Source organism: Prunus dulcis, chromosome 5 (assembly GCF_902201215.1).
Source record: "Prunus dulcis chromosome 5, ALMONDv2, whole genome shotgun sequence".
Classification (NCBI taxonomy): Eukaryota; Viridiplantae; Streptophyta; class Magnoliopsida; order Rosales; family Rosaceae; genus Prunus; species Prunus dulcis.
Window position 1 is genome coordinate 8,395,844 of NC_047654.1, and position 15,227 is coordinate 8,411,070.

The following is a 15,227-nucleotide window of genomic DNA, read 5'->3' on the forward strand; positions in this document are numbered from 1 at the left end:
CGGGGGAACAGACACGTGTAATGTTCTGAAAGCAAGTGGACAGTGGACCCCAACATTAAGGTTTAAACGTTAGAGATAAAGATAGAATTTGCAGACCCATGGTGCATGTGGGTCATGGAAAATTGAAGCACGCTCTCTCTCTCTCTGCTGCCATGCCAATGTAATCACACGAGAGCCCAATTTTAATGTGCCAGCTACATATGCTTGCCTCTTCAAATTACCTTATTGCCATTAACAACATTGATTGATTCGATGGGGTTTAATGTCCAAAAAAAATATAGCAAAGAGACAGAATGGTCCCATACATGGCAGCTGGTTCTCTATCCTATTTAATTAAACTAATCCTAATTACTTAAGACTAAATGTTTAATTAGTGAGTTTCTTAGTTCTTTCAAACCCCATTTTGAGAGAGATGAGAGAGAGAGAAAGAAAGGTATGGGGACCACTGCACCGCCCATAAGCACGCAGTTGTAGTCTCTTACTCTTACCCAAACCAAACCCATATCCATCTCTCTCTCTCTCTCTCATCTCAATCTAACCCTAACCCAACTCTACTTGACCCCTTCCCTCTCTCTTTCTTTCTCTTTAGACCAAACTGACGATCCAAAACCCATATCCCCCCATAACTTGTTTTCTTCTCATCTTCTTCTTCTTTCTTCTCTCTGCTTCTCTCCCAAACCGTCAACAAGAACACCAAGAAACCATACCAAAATTAACCCTTTCCTTTACCCACAAGATTGAAGAAGCATGCCAATTTCAGCTCCAATTTTGTGGGTGTCACCACAAATCTGCTGCTTTCTGCTCAAGCCTGGTTCACTGAACAAGATGAAGAAGAATTAAAGCAACCCACAGAAAAAAAGAGAGAGACACAGACACCCAAGAAAGTACTGTACAAGTCTTCCTTAGTTGTTAATCTTTATTCCCTTTTGCTAGCTCCTCATCCCACTTTCTCTCTCTCTCTCTCTCTCTCTCTCTCTCTCTCTTTGAATTTGTGTACACAACCACCTTTTAGCTTGGCACTAGCTCTCCTTTCTACTTTCTCAATTTCTTGGGTTCTTTGTATTCGAGGAAAAAGAAAGTAAAGAAGGTGAAAAAAGAGCATAAAAATTTGATATGGACACCCATTCTCTCCCTCCTCCTTTCCATACAAGAGATTTCCACCTGCAGCATCATCCCCAGTTCCACCACCACCAGCAGCAGAATTCGGAAGACGAGCAAACCGGCAGCAGCGGCCTCAACAACAAGGGCCAGAAAAGAGAGCGAGATATTGACAATGACAGCGGCGGCAATGGCGGCGATTTAGGCAAAGAACTCAATGTCACCATCTCCGGCGGTGATGGATCAGAAATGACCCGAAGACCCCGCGGAAGACCCGCCGGATCCAAGAACAAGCCCAAGCCCCCCATCATCATCACCCGCGACAGCGCCAACGCGCTCCGCACCCACGTCATGGAGGTTGCCGACGGCTGCGACATAGTGGAGAGTGTTGCCACCTTTGCTCGCAGGCGCCAGAGAGGTGTCTGCATTATGAGCGGGACGGGCACCGTCACGAATGTGACAATCAGACAGCCCGCCTCTCCCGGGTCCATCGTGACTTTACATGGCCGATTCGAGATCTTGTCACTGGCCGGGTCTTTTCTACCTCCGCCAGCCCCGCCTGCCGCGACGGGGTTGACCATATATCTGGCAGGCGGGGGCGGGCAAGTTGTAGGTGGAAGTGTTGTTGGGACGCTAATTGCGTCCGGGCCTGTTGTGATCATGGCGGCTTCGTTTAGCAACGCGGCATATGAGCGGCTTCCTCTGGAGGAAGACGAGGGTCAGCTGCCAATGCAAGGTGGCGGCGGAGGTAGCCTTGGCTCTCCAAGCGGAGTTGGTCATCAGCAACAGCAGCAACATCAACAGCAACAACAACAGCAACAACTTTTGGCTGAAGCTGCAAATACAAATGCGCCTCTTTTTCATGGTTTACCTCCCAATCTCCTGAATTCCATGCAATTGCCAGCTGAGGCGGCCTACTGGGCTACCGGCCGCCCACCATACTAACCATGGAACCCGCCGTATCGGTATCAGATCATATCACGAGTTCATTCACTTTGCCATCATCACCTACATCTTACCAAGATGTTTTCATCACCTGCTATGTAGCTAGGGAGTAGCTAGCTATATGGATAGAAGAAGAATTTGGTTTGTCGATCAGCATTTCAGATTTTTAGTATGTTTCCTTCTTTTTTTTTTTTTTTTTTTTTTTCTTTTTTTTTGGAGCTTGGTTTAATTAGCATTGTTCGATGATTAGATCACGTACGTACCATATGTTTTACTTCTTTGATTGAAAGACTGTATATTTCATGGATTATTCTTGGTGAGTTTCATTTTGTGAAATGTACTAGCTAGTGCCGAAGCTTTGTTTAATATATGAAGAGAAACAGCATCCAAGAAGAAGGAACCATGAGCACAATTTCTTAGTGTAGTGTTTGCTTTCTCTACAATGGCGGCCTTGTTGTCCTCCTATCACTCATTAATCTTCTTCTCTATCCATGAATAAGAATTTGCTGTTCTTACCAAACCCTTCTTCTGTCTATCTTTTAGTACTTTGTTTTGTATCAAGAATTGAATTGAGTTTAACATATTGATCGATCTCTCTCACAGCAACTAGATTACCCTACATTTTATGTGATTCCGTGAGCGTGAGATCCCCATCATTTTAATTGTTACCTATTCAGTAGTAATTATATATTACCTATAGCATATTATGAGATCATAATTACCATACGTACTGATAGAGTAATTATTACTTATGATAATGTTTTCTTTTCTTAAATTTAACGATCGAGATTTCGAATTTAAAATCTTTTTCAACCAAGTGTAGAGAAATATCACTAAACAAACACTTAATTGGTATAGTTATATATATATATTTATTGCTATATATAAGCTGGTCGAGGTTGAAGGGTAAGTATTGAGGGTTTGAAACTGTTTGATATTTGGATGGCTAAGTATGTAGGAGAAGAAGCAAATAGGTATGGGCTTATTAGAACTTCCATGTGTTTTCTTCTTTCCTTTCTTTTAGAGATAGAGATTGTTTCAGAAATATTTTGAGATACGGAGACATGAAAATATTTGGGTACTGGTTTACACGTGCACACTGCTCTGAAGAAGCTCCTTTTCGAGGCAAACAACATCAACAACAACACACCTTCCATTAAACGCCCACAACTAGCTACCACAATCTCTCTCTCTCTCTCTCTCTCTCTCTCTCTCTCTCTCTCTCTCTCTCTCTCCCTTTCTTGGGTTCAGAGAATAAGGATTGGGCAGGCAGCTAGCTCTACCTGTACTTCTCGAACTCCCTCTCTTACATCCTTGCCAGCTTTTCCCCAAGCTTTAGAAGCTTACTAGACTTGTCCATTCTTTGTTCCCTCCAACCTACATTCATCTTTTAATTGCTTTATTATGATCTGTGGTTCCCTTGCAACATAATGTTTTGTGAAACAATTTTACATGATATGTTTTCTAACTGTCAATTAAGACCGCAATTGATTAAATATTGTCCACTTAACATTAACAAACTTTTAATTTAATAGTACATTTTAAGTTCGAATCTCCTTTCCTCGTAGATATTTATCAAAATAAAATAAAAAATCCACTGCCTACTTACTTGGTCCAAATAACAGCCTAGCATGTTATTGTTAGACTGTATGATAGGGAAAAAAAAATTACCATGTCAAACAATTTGATATGCAATAAATTTTTTATTTATTTATCAAAGTATATAGAATTTTATGTTGTAGGACTATGAATTCGGAAATGAGAGCCACTTTTTGTTGGAATTTATTGAATTTGTACAAGCAAGGAAAATAACGTACGGCGTTGAGCTTGTTGCCATCCCATCCATTTCCTCTAACGATTCTTTGCATGCAGTCTTAAATATTAGTGAACTCAATGCTTAGAAAATTTGTGCTGTGCGCATACCAAATGTGTGCATGCACGGTCAAGCCGTCGATAATATTTAGGGTTACCATGATTTTTTATAATTCGGATAAATCTTTTTGGTGCAATATACCTCTTGAATACCTACATAGATAGAGGTCACCTCTATACCTCTATAGATAGATAGAGGTGACGATAACATCGTGAATACCTTTAAAGATGACGATAACATCACGTGCCATGCAACTGTATAGATAATAATTTGTCCATGTCAAAATTGGTTGTCATATATGTCGCAAGACTCGGGACACATAAATGTGGCTTGCGACACATACACTGTCTTTGGCAGTTTTTGACTGAAACTGAGGAGCCTTAATTTCCATGGAAAAGTGCGGTTTGGAATCGTCAGTATGAAATCGTACAGACAGATACAAGAGGATTTCTTTCCTTTGTCCTTTTCCCTGTCATTCCTTTTTCTTTTTCTTGCTTTGGAGAGGGGCTATATATATCTGTATGTTAGTGCATTCGGTTCTCGTTTCAAGATTGCTTTGTTTCCAGAGGTTGTCCAAAAGTTTTGAGCAGTTGCAACATGGCAATCTTTAGTTTATTTTACAAGTGATTCCAAAAAACCAAAAAATTAGTTATCTTTTTCGTATTTGTTTCATATACAAATCAATATACAAACTAGTTAGAAGCTACATATGGGATGTTCATTCAGGTGAAACATGAACTTATAATAATTTGATCAACAAATTAGGGCAGTTTCTAATTAATTAACTAAATATTAGGACTATAAACCAAAGAGCGCCCGGCCAATGAATGGCAACTTCCTCAAAACAAGCTGGTGAAATGCAGCTGCAAGCAAGGATTCCTTTTTTGTTTGTGTGGAAAGATCAATCCTCAGATTTTGCGTTTAAATAAGGCTGATTCTTGTTGCTGCATTCTCCCACACCTTCACAGTGTTTCCATTATGCCATGAACTCTTCAATTATCTATCCGTAGCCGCCTTAGTTCAGCTTGGAAGGTAGGGCTTGAAGTTAGTGTTCGATATGCAAGAGTTCTGATGTCTTCACGTGAACAGTCTCGAGAAATGCGGACCAGCTCCCACAGAGCACCAGTACTGATCATGTCTTTTGCATTAACATCTGAAAAATAAATTAACAGTTCAGCAAACACTCTAGAGGAGATTAGCTAGTTCATGGTGCTTGGGGAAGGAGGAGAGTTTACCATGTTGCGCCAAGTGGCAGAGTGCAAGCTCAATGTGGCGCCTGATTGGCGAGGCATCATTATTAGCATTCTGTACAATCCATGAAAGTGCACCATCCTCAATCAGCAGAGACCTTCCAGTCTTGGTCCCTACAATGAATTAACCAATTTAAGTCCAAACTGGATGATTAAACTATATATATGCTTCACAAATTCTTCACAAAACCAAACTTTTGTCAACAGAAAAGCAAACAAATTTATGAAGTAATGCTGGACGGTATAATAATGTTCAATGTGACAAGCACAATACTCTTCGAAGACAAGCACATGAAAATCTTTTCCATAAACCCATAGCTAGCATCTTTACCTTGTGTAGATGCTCTAGACTCGCATTTTGCGAAGTTCGCTATTCCACGAGCAACTTGTGCAAGAACATCAGGATGCCCACATCTGACCATTCCTAGCAACGCTTTGATGCCACCTTCACCCCTTAGCTTACTCTGTAATTTATCTGAACAAGCAATTTCATTGTTGTTAGTGACAGCAAGATAGACTCCTCAAATTATCTTTCGTTGGTTAATGCAAATACAGGCACTCCAGAAAGGAATTAGTGCAATTGTCTAAACCATTTCCTAACTAATTATGTCTGTCATTAGAGATGGTTTCACCACTATTGCCAAAAACCCAGTTTGAATGAACTATATGATTGAATTGAAAACTTTAAAAGTTAAGAGACTAATAAAAACAGAATATGGAAGAGCCTTAACAACTACTACATCAACCCTTCCATGAGTAGTTTACCTTTTTAGTTAAATCTGACTAAATCAAGAACCTCACAAACACTTGATAATTCAACTACAAGCACAACTTACTAATAGCCGCACCACAAGAGTGTAAATTACTACAACTGTTACATAAGTTTTCATTTCAGGTAAATATGATTAAATAACCGGCCTGTTTGTTATTGACAAATCAGAAAGAAAATGAAATAGCATCTTCCTAAACCCCAATATTACAATTAGAAGAAAGTATATAAAGAACCACCGTGATGGAGAATGATGAAGATCCTACTTTCAGCAACTTGATGGGGTTTGTGATTAAGGATATGATTAAGGAATTGAACATTGAAGAGGTCAGCAAGTTTACCATTTCCACAGAGATTAGCAATGGCTCCAGCAACCATTCGAAGGGTTTGTGGATCTTCACCATTTGCTGCTGTCATAGATAACAAACTAATTCCCCCTTGAGTCATTATCAGCTCCTGGTTGGTTTCTGATTTAAACCAAAGAAGAATTATACCGCAAATTAGAGAGTAAAGACATTCAGTCAATATTGTAATGCATTCTAAGCATTATGAATTTGGGACTTAAATTGTTACCGTTCATTGCTAGATTTGCAATCGCCCCCGCTGCAACTCTATGTATGGTTTCATCCTCAGAGCTTTTAAGTAGCATCAACAAGGATGTAAGACCACCAGCCTCTACAATTTTCTCCTGATTTGCTTCTGCACATTAGGAGGAGAGCACGTATTATTGCTTGCTGATGCAGTGAGCACTAAAAATACTGATACTATGAAGCAGTAATATCAGATATAGAGGTAGAGCTTTAATCAACATGGCACAATAGTCAGAATAGAATATATAGAAGTGAGCTTTGTTCAATGTAGCACAATATCGTACTAAGAGGTACATTTTAATCAAAAAAGAAATTAAGGAGACAAGTTGTGTAAAATAACCATTCAGTGCATATAGATAACAAAATACATGACCTCAAATTGACCACGTAAAGTGAGATCCCTATCCCATCCCATGCTTTCACAAACTTTCACTGAACTCCAAATCATATTCCTGATCCAATCAATAATTTCTCTATATTATTTTATGCATTTATTTATCATTCTTTTCTATAACCTACCGCCCTCTTTTTACAATCATTTGATAAAGAATCATCTAATTGCCTGTGCACTTAACACTGGTTCTAAACAAACAAAAGAAGCTAAACAGAAAAGGGAAATAGTTGTATACTTTCAATGTTATTGTTACACATATGGTACAGCGCCACTTGGGCAATTATTCCCTGATCTTCCCATCTGAAAGGTTTTTATGAAAGGGAAAAAAAAAAAAAAAGCATTGTGCCCCAGGTAAAATCCAATCAGACTTGCCAAGATTAAGCAAATAATTATAGCATGAAGATGGGCTTGTGATATGACAGCAGCAGTGTAAGGAAGTCAAAAACGATAAAGAAATATTATCACCTTCAGCAGCAAGATTTGCTACAACTTTAACAGCATGAATTCGCACATCATTGTCTTCTGCTTCAAGCAATGACAAGATCTTTTGCAATCCCACTGATAATATTGTCTATTGTCAGTAATAAACAAGAGCAAAGATTGATACACTTAAAAACATAATGCAAGAATTAAAAATAAGTTTAGCACAGGAACAGACTGCAACCTTGCTCAAAGAGTTTTGCTATTGAGGTTTTCTCCTCATTTCCTGAATCTTTGAGCTGTGGATGTCTAACTTGAGTCATAAGGGATTCAAGGCCACCAACTTTTCCAGGCTCATTCCTGTCTAGTCGTTGACTTGTCTACAAAAGCATATCCGTAAGAATCCACGTTTCAAGACTCTGTATACCATGGACTTGCATGGAATGGCCCCATTTAATGCATGACCAAAAAAAAAATAATAATAATAAAATATACGGGCAGAGGGATTCATTGGACCTGCTCGTATGCTGAAAGTGTTTTCTAACAGCTCACAGCATCATGACAAACTTTGTAAGAGTTGACAGTCTCCAAAGTTCAGATTCACTTTCTTTGCAAATGTGACTTCTAGTTATCTAAATATGGAGCACGTAATTAAAAAAACTCACTACGGATATGTTCACTTTGTGTCAAATTTAAACTGCAAATCCAAGTGCTTTGGGCTATGGAACTTGTTTAGACTTCACTGTAAAATTTTCTTTTAGAGCTTTTAAAGATTTTATTATCCCATTTCTTGGTTTAATTCAGGCCTGACAAGCCAAAGGCGAAGTTTGACTTGAACCATCTTGATCAAACCAAAGCAGAATCACTAAACATGACCATGTCTCTATATTTCTCACCAGCAAAACAAAGATACTAATAACCACTACAATGTTCTTTTGGGGTAATATTCAACTTATAAACTCCCCTAAAAGAAGAGCTGGACCATTTCTCTCTTAAGAGGTAATATTTGGGTTTTGAATTCAACTGCATATTTATTAAGCCATAAAAGTGAGAACAATTAAAAATGAGGATATAATTGGAAGATGATTCCAAACAAAATACTTATAAATTCTACAAGCAGCATACCTCATTAGCTTCAAAACTTAGTTGCAACAACTGACTGTGTAGTGTTGCTATTTCTCCTTCAAGTTTATCTTTCTGATGTTCCTCATCTTCCAGCATTTTACGAAGCTTTAAGATCTCTGAATTTCCAGCCGCCTAGAACATCAAATAATTGCTCTATGTAACACCAACAAGATGTCAAATATTGGTTAAATGAGAATAAAAATTATTAGGTCAATTATAACGCACCTCGGACCTTTTCCATTGAGTCAATTGAATTTTAAGATTTTGCACTTCCTCTTCAGCAGCCTTCCTAAGAAGCGTCTCTTTCTGGAGCAACTTCTTTAGGTCATCAATTTCCTCAACATGCACCCTGCAACTCTATGTACAATAAAATTGTTAAGAACACTCTTCAACATGCAATATGTAAAGGAAGAAAGGACCAAAAATAATCGATTTGGCAGGGGCAGTGAGAAATACATAAACTCAAATAAGAAAAGCAATAGTTGGAAATTGCGCAAACTGGATCAATGGGAGAAATGCAATGTGAAAGGCACCTGAAAACTAGGATGACTTCGTGCTATACTATTGACAGGATAAAAGAAGAAAGCAGCCTCGATATACATAGACGCTAGAATGCATGGCCAATGTCCAAATTTCGACCATGCAAATATTTGAAACCTTGACCTTGATAAAATGCATTATGTTTTCTTTCTTCGCTAATGTAATCAATAATATAATCAGGAACATCTAGAAGAGTCAACTACCAACAATAACGCTACGAAGAAAAAGAAAGTAGAGATGGTAAATATGTTGTATGGTCTGTTGTTTTAAGCAAAACAATATATGACAAGATGGAAAAGAACAGAAAAACATATATAGCTTTCCTTTTTTTTTTTTTTTTTCTAGAGTATAGACCAAATACCTCTTTGATAGTTGTCACATCAGAGCCATCATCTTCAGGTCCGTTTGTTATTTTTTCACTGCCATGCCTTTTCTGATTCATCACCAACTGCTCTTCAAGCTTTTTTATTGATTCCATATAGTCTTTCTGATATTTTACTCTTTCCTTCTACAAGGGAGGGAATATGGATTTAAATAAGCATAAACATTCTCTCAGAAAAAAAGAAGAAGCATAAACACACTTGAGGCAGACAATACAATTAAGTGTTCCTTCCTTACTTTAAAAAAAAATCTCACCAGCTATATTTTTCTTTGTTGTAATGAACCACAGAATAATGTTTAAATCAGTAATTAAAAAATGTTAAACTGTATAACCATGTGAAGGCCAACTAGCTTTCCAAATATTGGTACAAAATTTACCTCCAGTCCATCTGCATAGTTCCTTTCAACCTCTGATATCTGATTTTGAGCTTCTATGGTTATTCTTTCAATCTCATCCTCAAATGCTTTCTGCTGCCTTTCATGTTCTGCAATGAGTTTGTCTAATTGTATATCTAGCCTTCTTGCCAAACTTTTGTAGTCGAATTCTTCCTTCAATTTCAGCATATTTTCCACTTTCATAGCCTATGTGAGCACAAAATTTCAGTATCTTCCAAATAACAGATATGCATAAACACATATATATTTTGCACAGAGTATTCCCTTGAAAGTTTTTTCTGTGGCCATTGATCATACAGATAAAACCCATGCAAACAAAAATAAAGAAAAGCATTGGTATATTGCCATAATGTTCACAAATTTGGCTAATTTACCTATGACGACTATACCAATTAGTCCAGAGAGGTAAATTCAAAGTATAAAGAAACAAGAAAGTGAATTTGGAACCCACCCGCTGTCCAAACATAATAGTACTAGCTGTCTCTCCTCGATGACGGGGCGATGGACCAATAGTAATAACCAGTGAAGTTCTTGCTGTGCCTGTTGAAATTTACCGGTGTCAGGCATAGAACGTTGAAATTTACCGGTGTCAGGCATAGAACGTTGAAATGTCAAAAGATATAATACTGCAATCCGTGTAAGGGTTTTTTTTTTTTTTTTTTTTTTCTTTATTTTAAAAGCAACATAGATGTGGCCTGGGAGGCAACATTTATTTATTTATCTTTAACATACTAGTGTCATTTGGTCTATTGTGTGTCCTGTTTATCTATTGGACTCATGAACTATTTGAGAGGTCAAGAATCATACTCAAGATAGCCATGCAAAAAAAATCTAAAAGTATACACCTGAATGAAGATAACATATTCTGATATAATTTTATTTTATAGAAAAATAGATATGAAACCACGCAACAAGAAAAACTTACTCGCATATTTAATGCATCTTACCTCCAAATGAATCTCGAAGCAATCTTGTGAGTTTTGAATCTCGAACTGGAACATGTGCACTATTCTCTGCCAATGCATTAATGCACTTGCCCAATGCACTCAAGGAGAGATTGATTGATTTGGCTTCTTCTAGTGTATGTCCTTCACTTCCTGGTACATGAAAGATTAACCAACAACAAATATCTGACCCAGCCCCCATATAAAAAGTACATATCTGTCATAGCGAAAAAATGTATATATAACATAGTTTTCCTGAAAAATTACGTTTTGCGGTTCTCTATTGTACAGTAACCCTAAGCTTATGGCAAGAAAGGATTCAATTTTCTATGTGTTCTCAACAAAAACGAAATACTGTATTAGGAAACAAAAAACAAAATAATAGCCAGACAATCATAAGTAAGGAGACTGTTATTATTTCCATTCACCGCATGCACGCACCTGATTTGTCAATACGCTCTGAGCCAGCGAGATCCACCACAACCAACTTGCTCTTTCGAACAACGGGAGGCTTTAGACTTTTAACCATGTGAGAATTGTTCCCATTTTGGCTTGGCAGAGCTGAATCTCTTCCTTTGACGGACTTCTTTACGTTTACCTGTAGCATTTTAGATTTCTTTTCTTTTAATAAGTAGCATAACCCATATCCCTTAATGCTCCAACATTATCAGCTTATAAAATCTACAGTGAGTTCCACTTACTTTCAATAACATAAGCATAGCAAAACAGGAAAAAGCAAATGACTTACCATCAGAATAGCATGACTACGAGAAGATTCAGTATTCAATTTTGTATTTGTAGCAAAGCGGTGAGCCTCCCCTAATCTTAGCAGTTCCACAAAACTCTGATGGTCCCTAATTTCAACTAGGCTAGCCCCTGGTACTGAGACATCACCGGTCTTTGGGTCCTCCACTATAGAAATGTTATCATTGGCTGGATCAATTAGGTCCTGTATAGTTTCCATGTAAAGCTGCATACATGCATAAAGAACCAGAATGTTAGAGAAACCATAAAGTCTCTAGTAAATTTGCTCAATAATAAAGGTCAAATATCTACAAATAAAATATCTACAAATAACAGCAAAATTATAAACCAACAATAATAATGATATTTACACATATTATTAACACCAGTTTCAGAGGCAAACAACCTGCAAATACGAGACTGACAAAGAATCAGACTCCAGAGATACATCTGCTAAAATATCCTCCATAGCACGAACCATTATTCCACGAGCAGCAGTGTCTTCCTCTCCAAGTCTTCCAAGAGTATATGTTTTCCCTGTACCGGTCTGGCCATATGCCATTACTGTTCCATTATAACCTTCAAGAACACTCTGGTGAAGGAAATTACAAGATGGGATGTCAATTGAATGAAGTTCCACAAAACAAAAGAGAAAAATAAGAACTTCTTAACCGTATGAATAGGCATATATATAATAATATACAGTGAGCTTCTATTGAGGGATCCCTCAAATAAGTTATTTGAGGGACACCTTTGTAGGGCCCACGACACATTGTTTTTCAATGATCTGAACCATCTAATTTTTAGATATTCCCTCAAATATCATATCTGCAAAAAATCACTTGAATCCGAAACTATTTGACCACTCAATTAGATTATTGTTATTTTATTATTGTTATTTTAGTCTTTTCTTGAAGCATCGTGTTCATCTATTTTGTTGCTAGCAATTAGATGCCTTAATGATTTTCAATTTTTCTGATTTTTTGCAAGGGTGATCTATGAATGAAGACTTGAAAATGAGATGGTTTGGATCGTTGAAAAAATATTCGTAGGGTACCCTAAAAGGTGTCCCTCAAATAAATATTATTTGAGGGATCCCTCAATGGAAGGGGACTGTATATATAATTATGTAGATATATGCATATGCTTATGTATTTCCCACTTATGAAAGGAGTGTTAATGCTTAGCTACAATCTCCGGGGGAGGGGTGACATACATATGCAAAATCATAATATTAAGTAACGGAAAATCTACCAACTACACCTAGAAGTAGATACAGTCTTTCTGACATAGTGTGAGTCCAAACATAAGTAGATAACATTAATGAAAATGCAAAAATTTCACTCAAATGCGTGTTACAGATTATGTGGATCCTTGGAATACACCAAATGTCTAGATTAAAAATTTTGCTTAACCAACTTCCAAATGACCAGTTCAAAAGGCAAAAGCTAATTTTTAAATGACTACAAGGTTTATGAAGGAAACTAATGAGTTATGCATGTGCACCTCAACAACAGGCTTTGCCACTACTTCATAAACACGCTTTTGGGATGCAAACTCAGTGAGCACTTCATCGAACTCATAAGTATCCGTGTCCCAATTGTTTTTCCGAAGTTTCAACCTTTTCAGCTGAAATAGACCAAGATAGATTTACTTTCCATGCCATAAATCAGATACTAATCGGAAGACAGTGAGCTATTAATAAATCAAGTTTCAGCAGGATACCTCTGGCTGTAATTCTACACAATCGGCAAAATCGGCATCTGCAACCATTTCCTCAGCATTACGTGGTCGCAATCTTACAGCAACTCGAACTCTTCCAGGAACTAGATCCAAGAAAAGAAAAGTTGAATGACCAACCACAAAGCATTTAAAATTCTTTAGTTAAGGGATAGGGAAATAAACTCATGCTAGGAACCTCTTTTGATCAACAAATAATAAATTTTTGGGAAACCTATGTTAGTGCAAAAGGAAGAACCTACTGTTAGCATTACAGCTTACAGTAGAAAAGGACAATTAATTTTCTCCAAGGAGAGGAAAACTTTACACTAGAACTTCCCACGAATGTAGCATTGAACAAATTATTTTGACATCAATGATGTATCCCACTATTTCATCTCCAAGAAAGACGAGGAGAATCAGAGATTAATTTACAATTTAAGGTTTAAATAGGAAAAAAATTATTGAGCTATCGACACATAAGGTAGGCGTAAAATGAAATTATTTCTGCTAACTTGATTCATGTGAAATACCATTTGCATAGGCATACTATAACACGATTGCATAGCTTAGTTTACAGACTGCTTATCAATTTAACAGGGTAAAAAACATAAGTTTCCATGTATACCCAATTGAATTATGGGGCAATCAAATGCTCCATAACTCAAAAAGGTTTTCGCTCCGAAACATGGGATAGTTATCCATCCTCAGAAAAGTGAACACCAAATTCGACACTTTATTTGTTTAACTGTCTGGAAGTACTTGTATTGCTTAACATAGCTATGCTAACCCTGGTTTTACTTCCAAATGCGAACCACATTAATGCCATATTAGCTAAAAAGGCCTGGAGATTCTAATATGTCATAACATCTATCTATCTAGTTTTGTTAACTCACATTTATTTGCACAATCCTATCAAAACCGCCAAAATCAACAACAAAAAAGCAAGAAATAAGTTCCCCAGTATCTCAATCACAAAATGCATCACAACCCAAAATTCTGAACTCACCTCCTGTATCATTTTTAGAAGTAGCAGGTCCAGCACCACCACCGCCGATAGAGCCAGTGCTGTTCCGGCGGGGCCCAGAAGCAGGCAAAGCCTTGGATTTGACAGAAGACTTTGGGTTGGAGTTGAGAGATAGAGGCCTATCCACCTTATGAGAGCTCCTCTGAGTGCCATCTCGGTAATTATACCCGCCTGACGCGGCCATTGCAATTAACAACGATAAATGAAACTTCAAAAATGGGTCTTCAACTTCACCAGAGGCAAACACATACAAAAGGAGATATCTTTGAAATTCGAAGAAGAACCCAGAAAGACCCAAGTGTCTGTCTTCAAAATTAAACAATTCCCAGAAAAACCCAAGTGCAATATTTGAAGTTTGAAGTTTGAAGTTTGAAGAAGAAATGCAGTTCGTGCAGGGGTGATGGGATGTTGTAGAAGCAGTAGCAGATTAGTAGTTAGTAGTCCTTCAAGTGGTAGTGGAGCTAAATCGTGTGGAATGTGACTCAGATAAATCCGGGTTTCTCTTTTGATTTGGTGCTTTTAGCCTTTTGCTTCCTCAAATCCAAGCCTACTGGGACAGTGAGAGAGCGAGAGATTAGAGAGAGAAAGCAAAGCGTATTTGACTTGGTTTACTTGTGTATAAAGAGAGAGAGAGAGTGATGGTCCCGTCACACCTTAGTGGGTCCCCATTTACTCCATTTCCTTTGGGCTTTAAGTCTTAAAGTACGATAATGTCCTTGTGTTTTTGTTGCTGAGGGGTAATTTAATCACGTTGTGTAACCACTAACAACCAATGAATTGACTAAACTACCACCGTCATTTCTATGATAACAGTAAGACCCACCAGTTTCATAATATATGTTTTAATCTGTGACATAATTAAGTACGCACAGAATTTAGTGGAGCCAGAATTTGAAAAAATGAAATAAGAAACAAGGAGCCAAATGAATAGGAGCTGATTACCCTTAGCAAAGTGATGAGAGCTCAAAGAGCAAAGAGGATGAGAGACAGAGAGAGAGAGAGAGAGAGAGAG

The 15,227-nt window shown here is 37.6% G+C and overlaps 2 protein-coding genes across 2 annotated transcripts; one reads left to right on the plus strand and one right to left on the minus strand.

Annotated features, from left to right (window-relative positions):
- The first annotated feature begins 552 nt into the window (after nucleotides 1–552).
- LOC117628116 (AT-hook motif nuclear-localized protein 24) lies at nucleotides 553–2,242 on the plus strand. The gene is made up of 2 exons (XM_034360486.1): nucleotides 553–884; nucleotides 1,069–2,242. The coding sequence occupies exon 2, from the start codon at nucleotides 1,114–1,116 to the stop codon at nucleotides 2,041–2,043; it is 930 nt and encodes a 309-aa protein (XP_034216377.1). The 5' UTR covers nucleotides 553–884; nucleotides 1,069–1,113; the 3' UTR covers nucleotides 2,044–2,242.
- Nucleotides 2,243–4,548: 2,306 nt separating this feature from the next.
- On the minus strand, nucleotides 4,549–14,399 carry LOC117628210 (kinesin-like protein KIN-UA). The gene is made up of 19 exons (XM_034360604.1): nucleotides 14,198–14,399; nucleotides 13,195–13,295; nucleotides 12,976–13,098; nucleotides 11,876–12,061; nucleotides 11,474–11,695; nucleotides 11,167–11,323; nucleotides 10,729–10,878; nucleotides 10,233–10,321; nucleotides 9,764–9,967; nucleotides 9,366–9,512; nucleotides 8,690–8,821; nucleotides 8,465–8,596; nucleotides 7,584–7,719; nucleotides 7,385–7,477; nucleotides 6,509–6,634; nucleotides 6,277–6,402; nucleotides 5,498–5,641; nucleotides 5,152–5,280; nucleotides 4,549–5,069 (listed from the first exon to the last, which is right to left on the minus strand). The coding sequence occupies exons 1-19, from the start codon at nucleotides 14,397–14,399 to the stop codon at nucleotides 4,909–4,911; spliced, it is 2,760 nt and encodes a 919-aa protein (XP_034216495.1). The 3' UTR covers nucleotides 4,549–4,908.
- Between the last annotated feature and the right edge of the window lie 828 nt (nucleotides 14,400–15,227).

Excerpts from the sequence above, each read along its gene's own strand:
- LOC117628210 (XM_034360604.1), bottom strand. The coding sequence starts at position 14,399 with ATGGCCGCGTCAGGCGGGTATAATTACCGAGATGGCACTCAGAGGAGC. Across the intron at positions 13,099-13,194 it reads GTGTAGAATTACAGCCAGAG|CTGAAAAGGTTGAAACTTCG; the intron begins GTATCCTGCTGA and ends GGTCTATTTCAG. Across the intron at positions 9,513-9,763 it reads ACTATGCAGATGGACTGGAG|AAGGAAAGAGTAAAATATCA; the intron begins GTAAATTTTGTA and ends CCTCCCTTGTAG.
- LOC117628116 (XM_034360486.1), top strand. The coding sequence starts at position 1,114 with ATGGACACCCATTCTCTCCCTCCTCCTTTCCATACAAGAGATTTCCAC.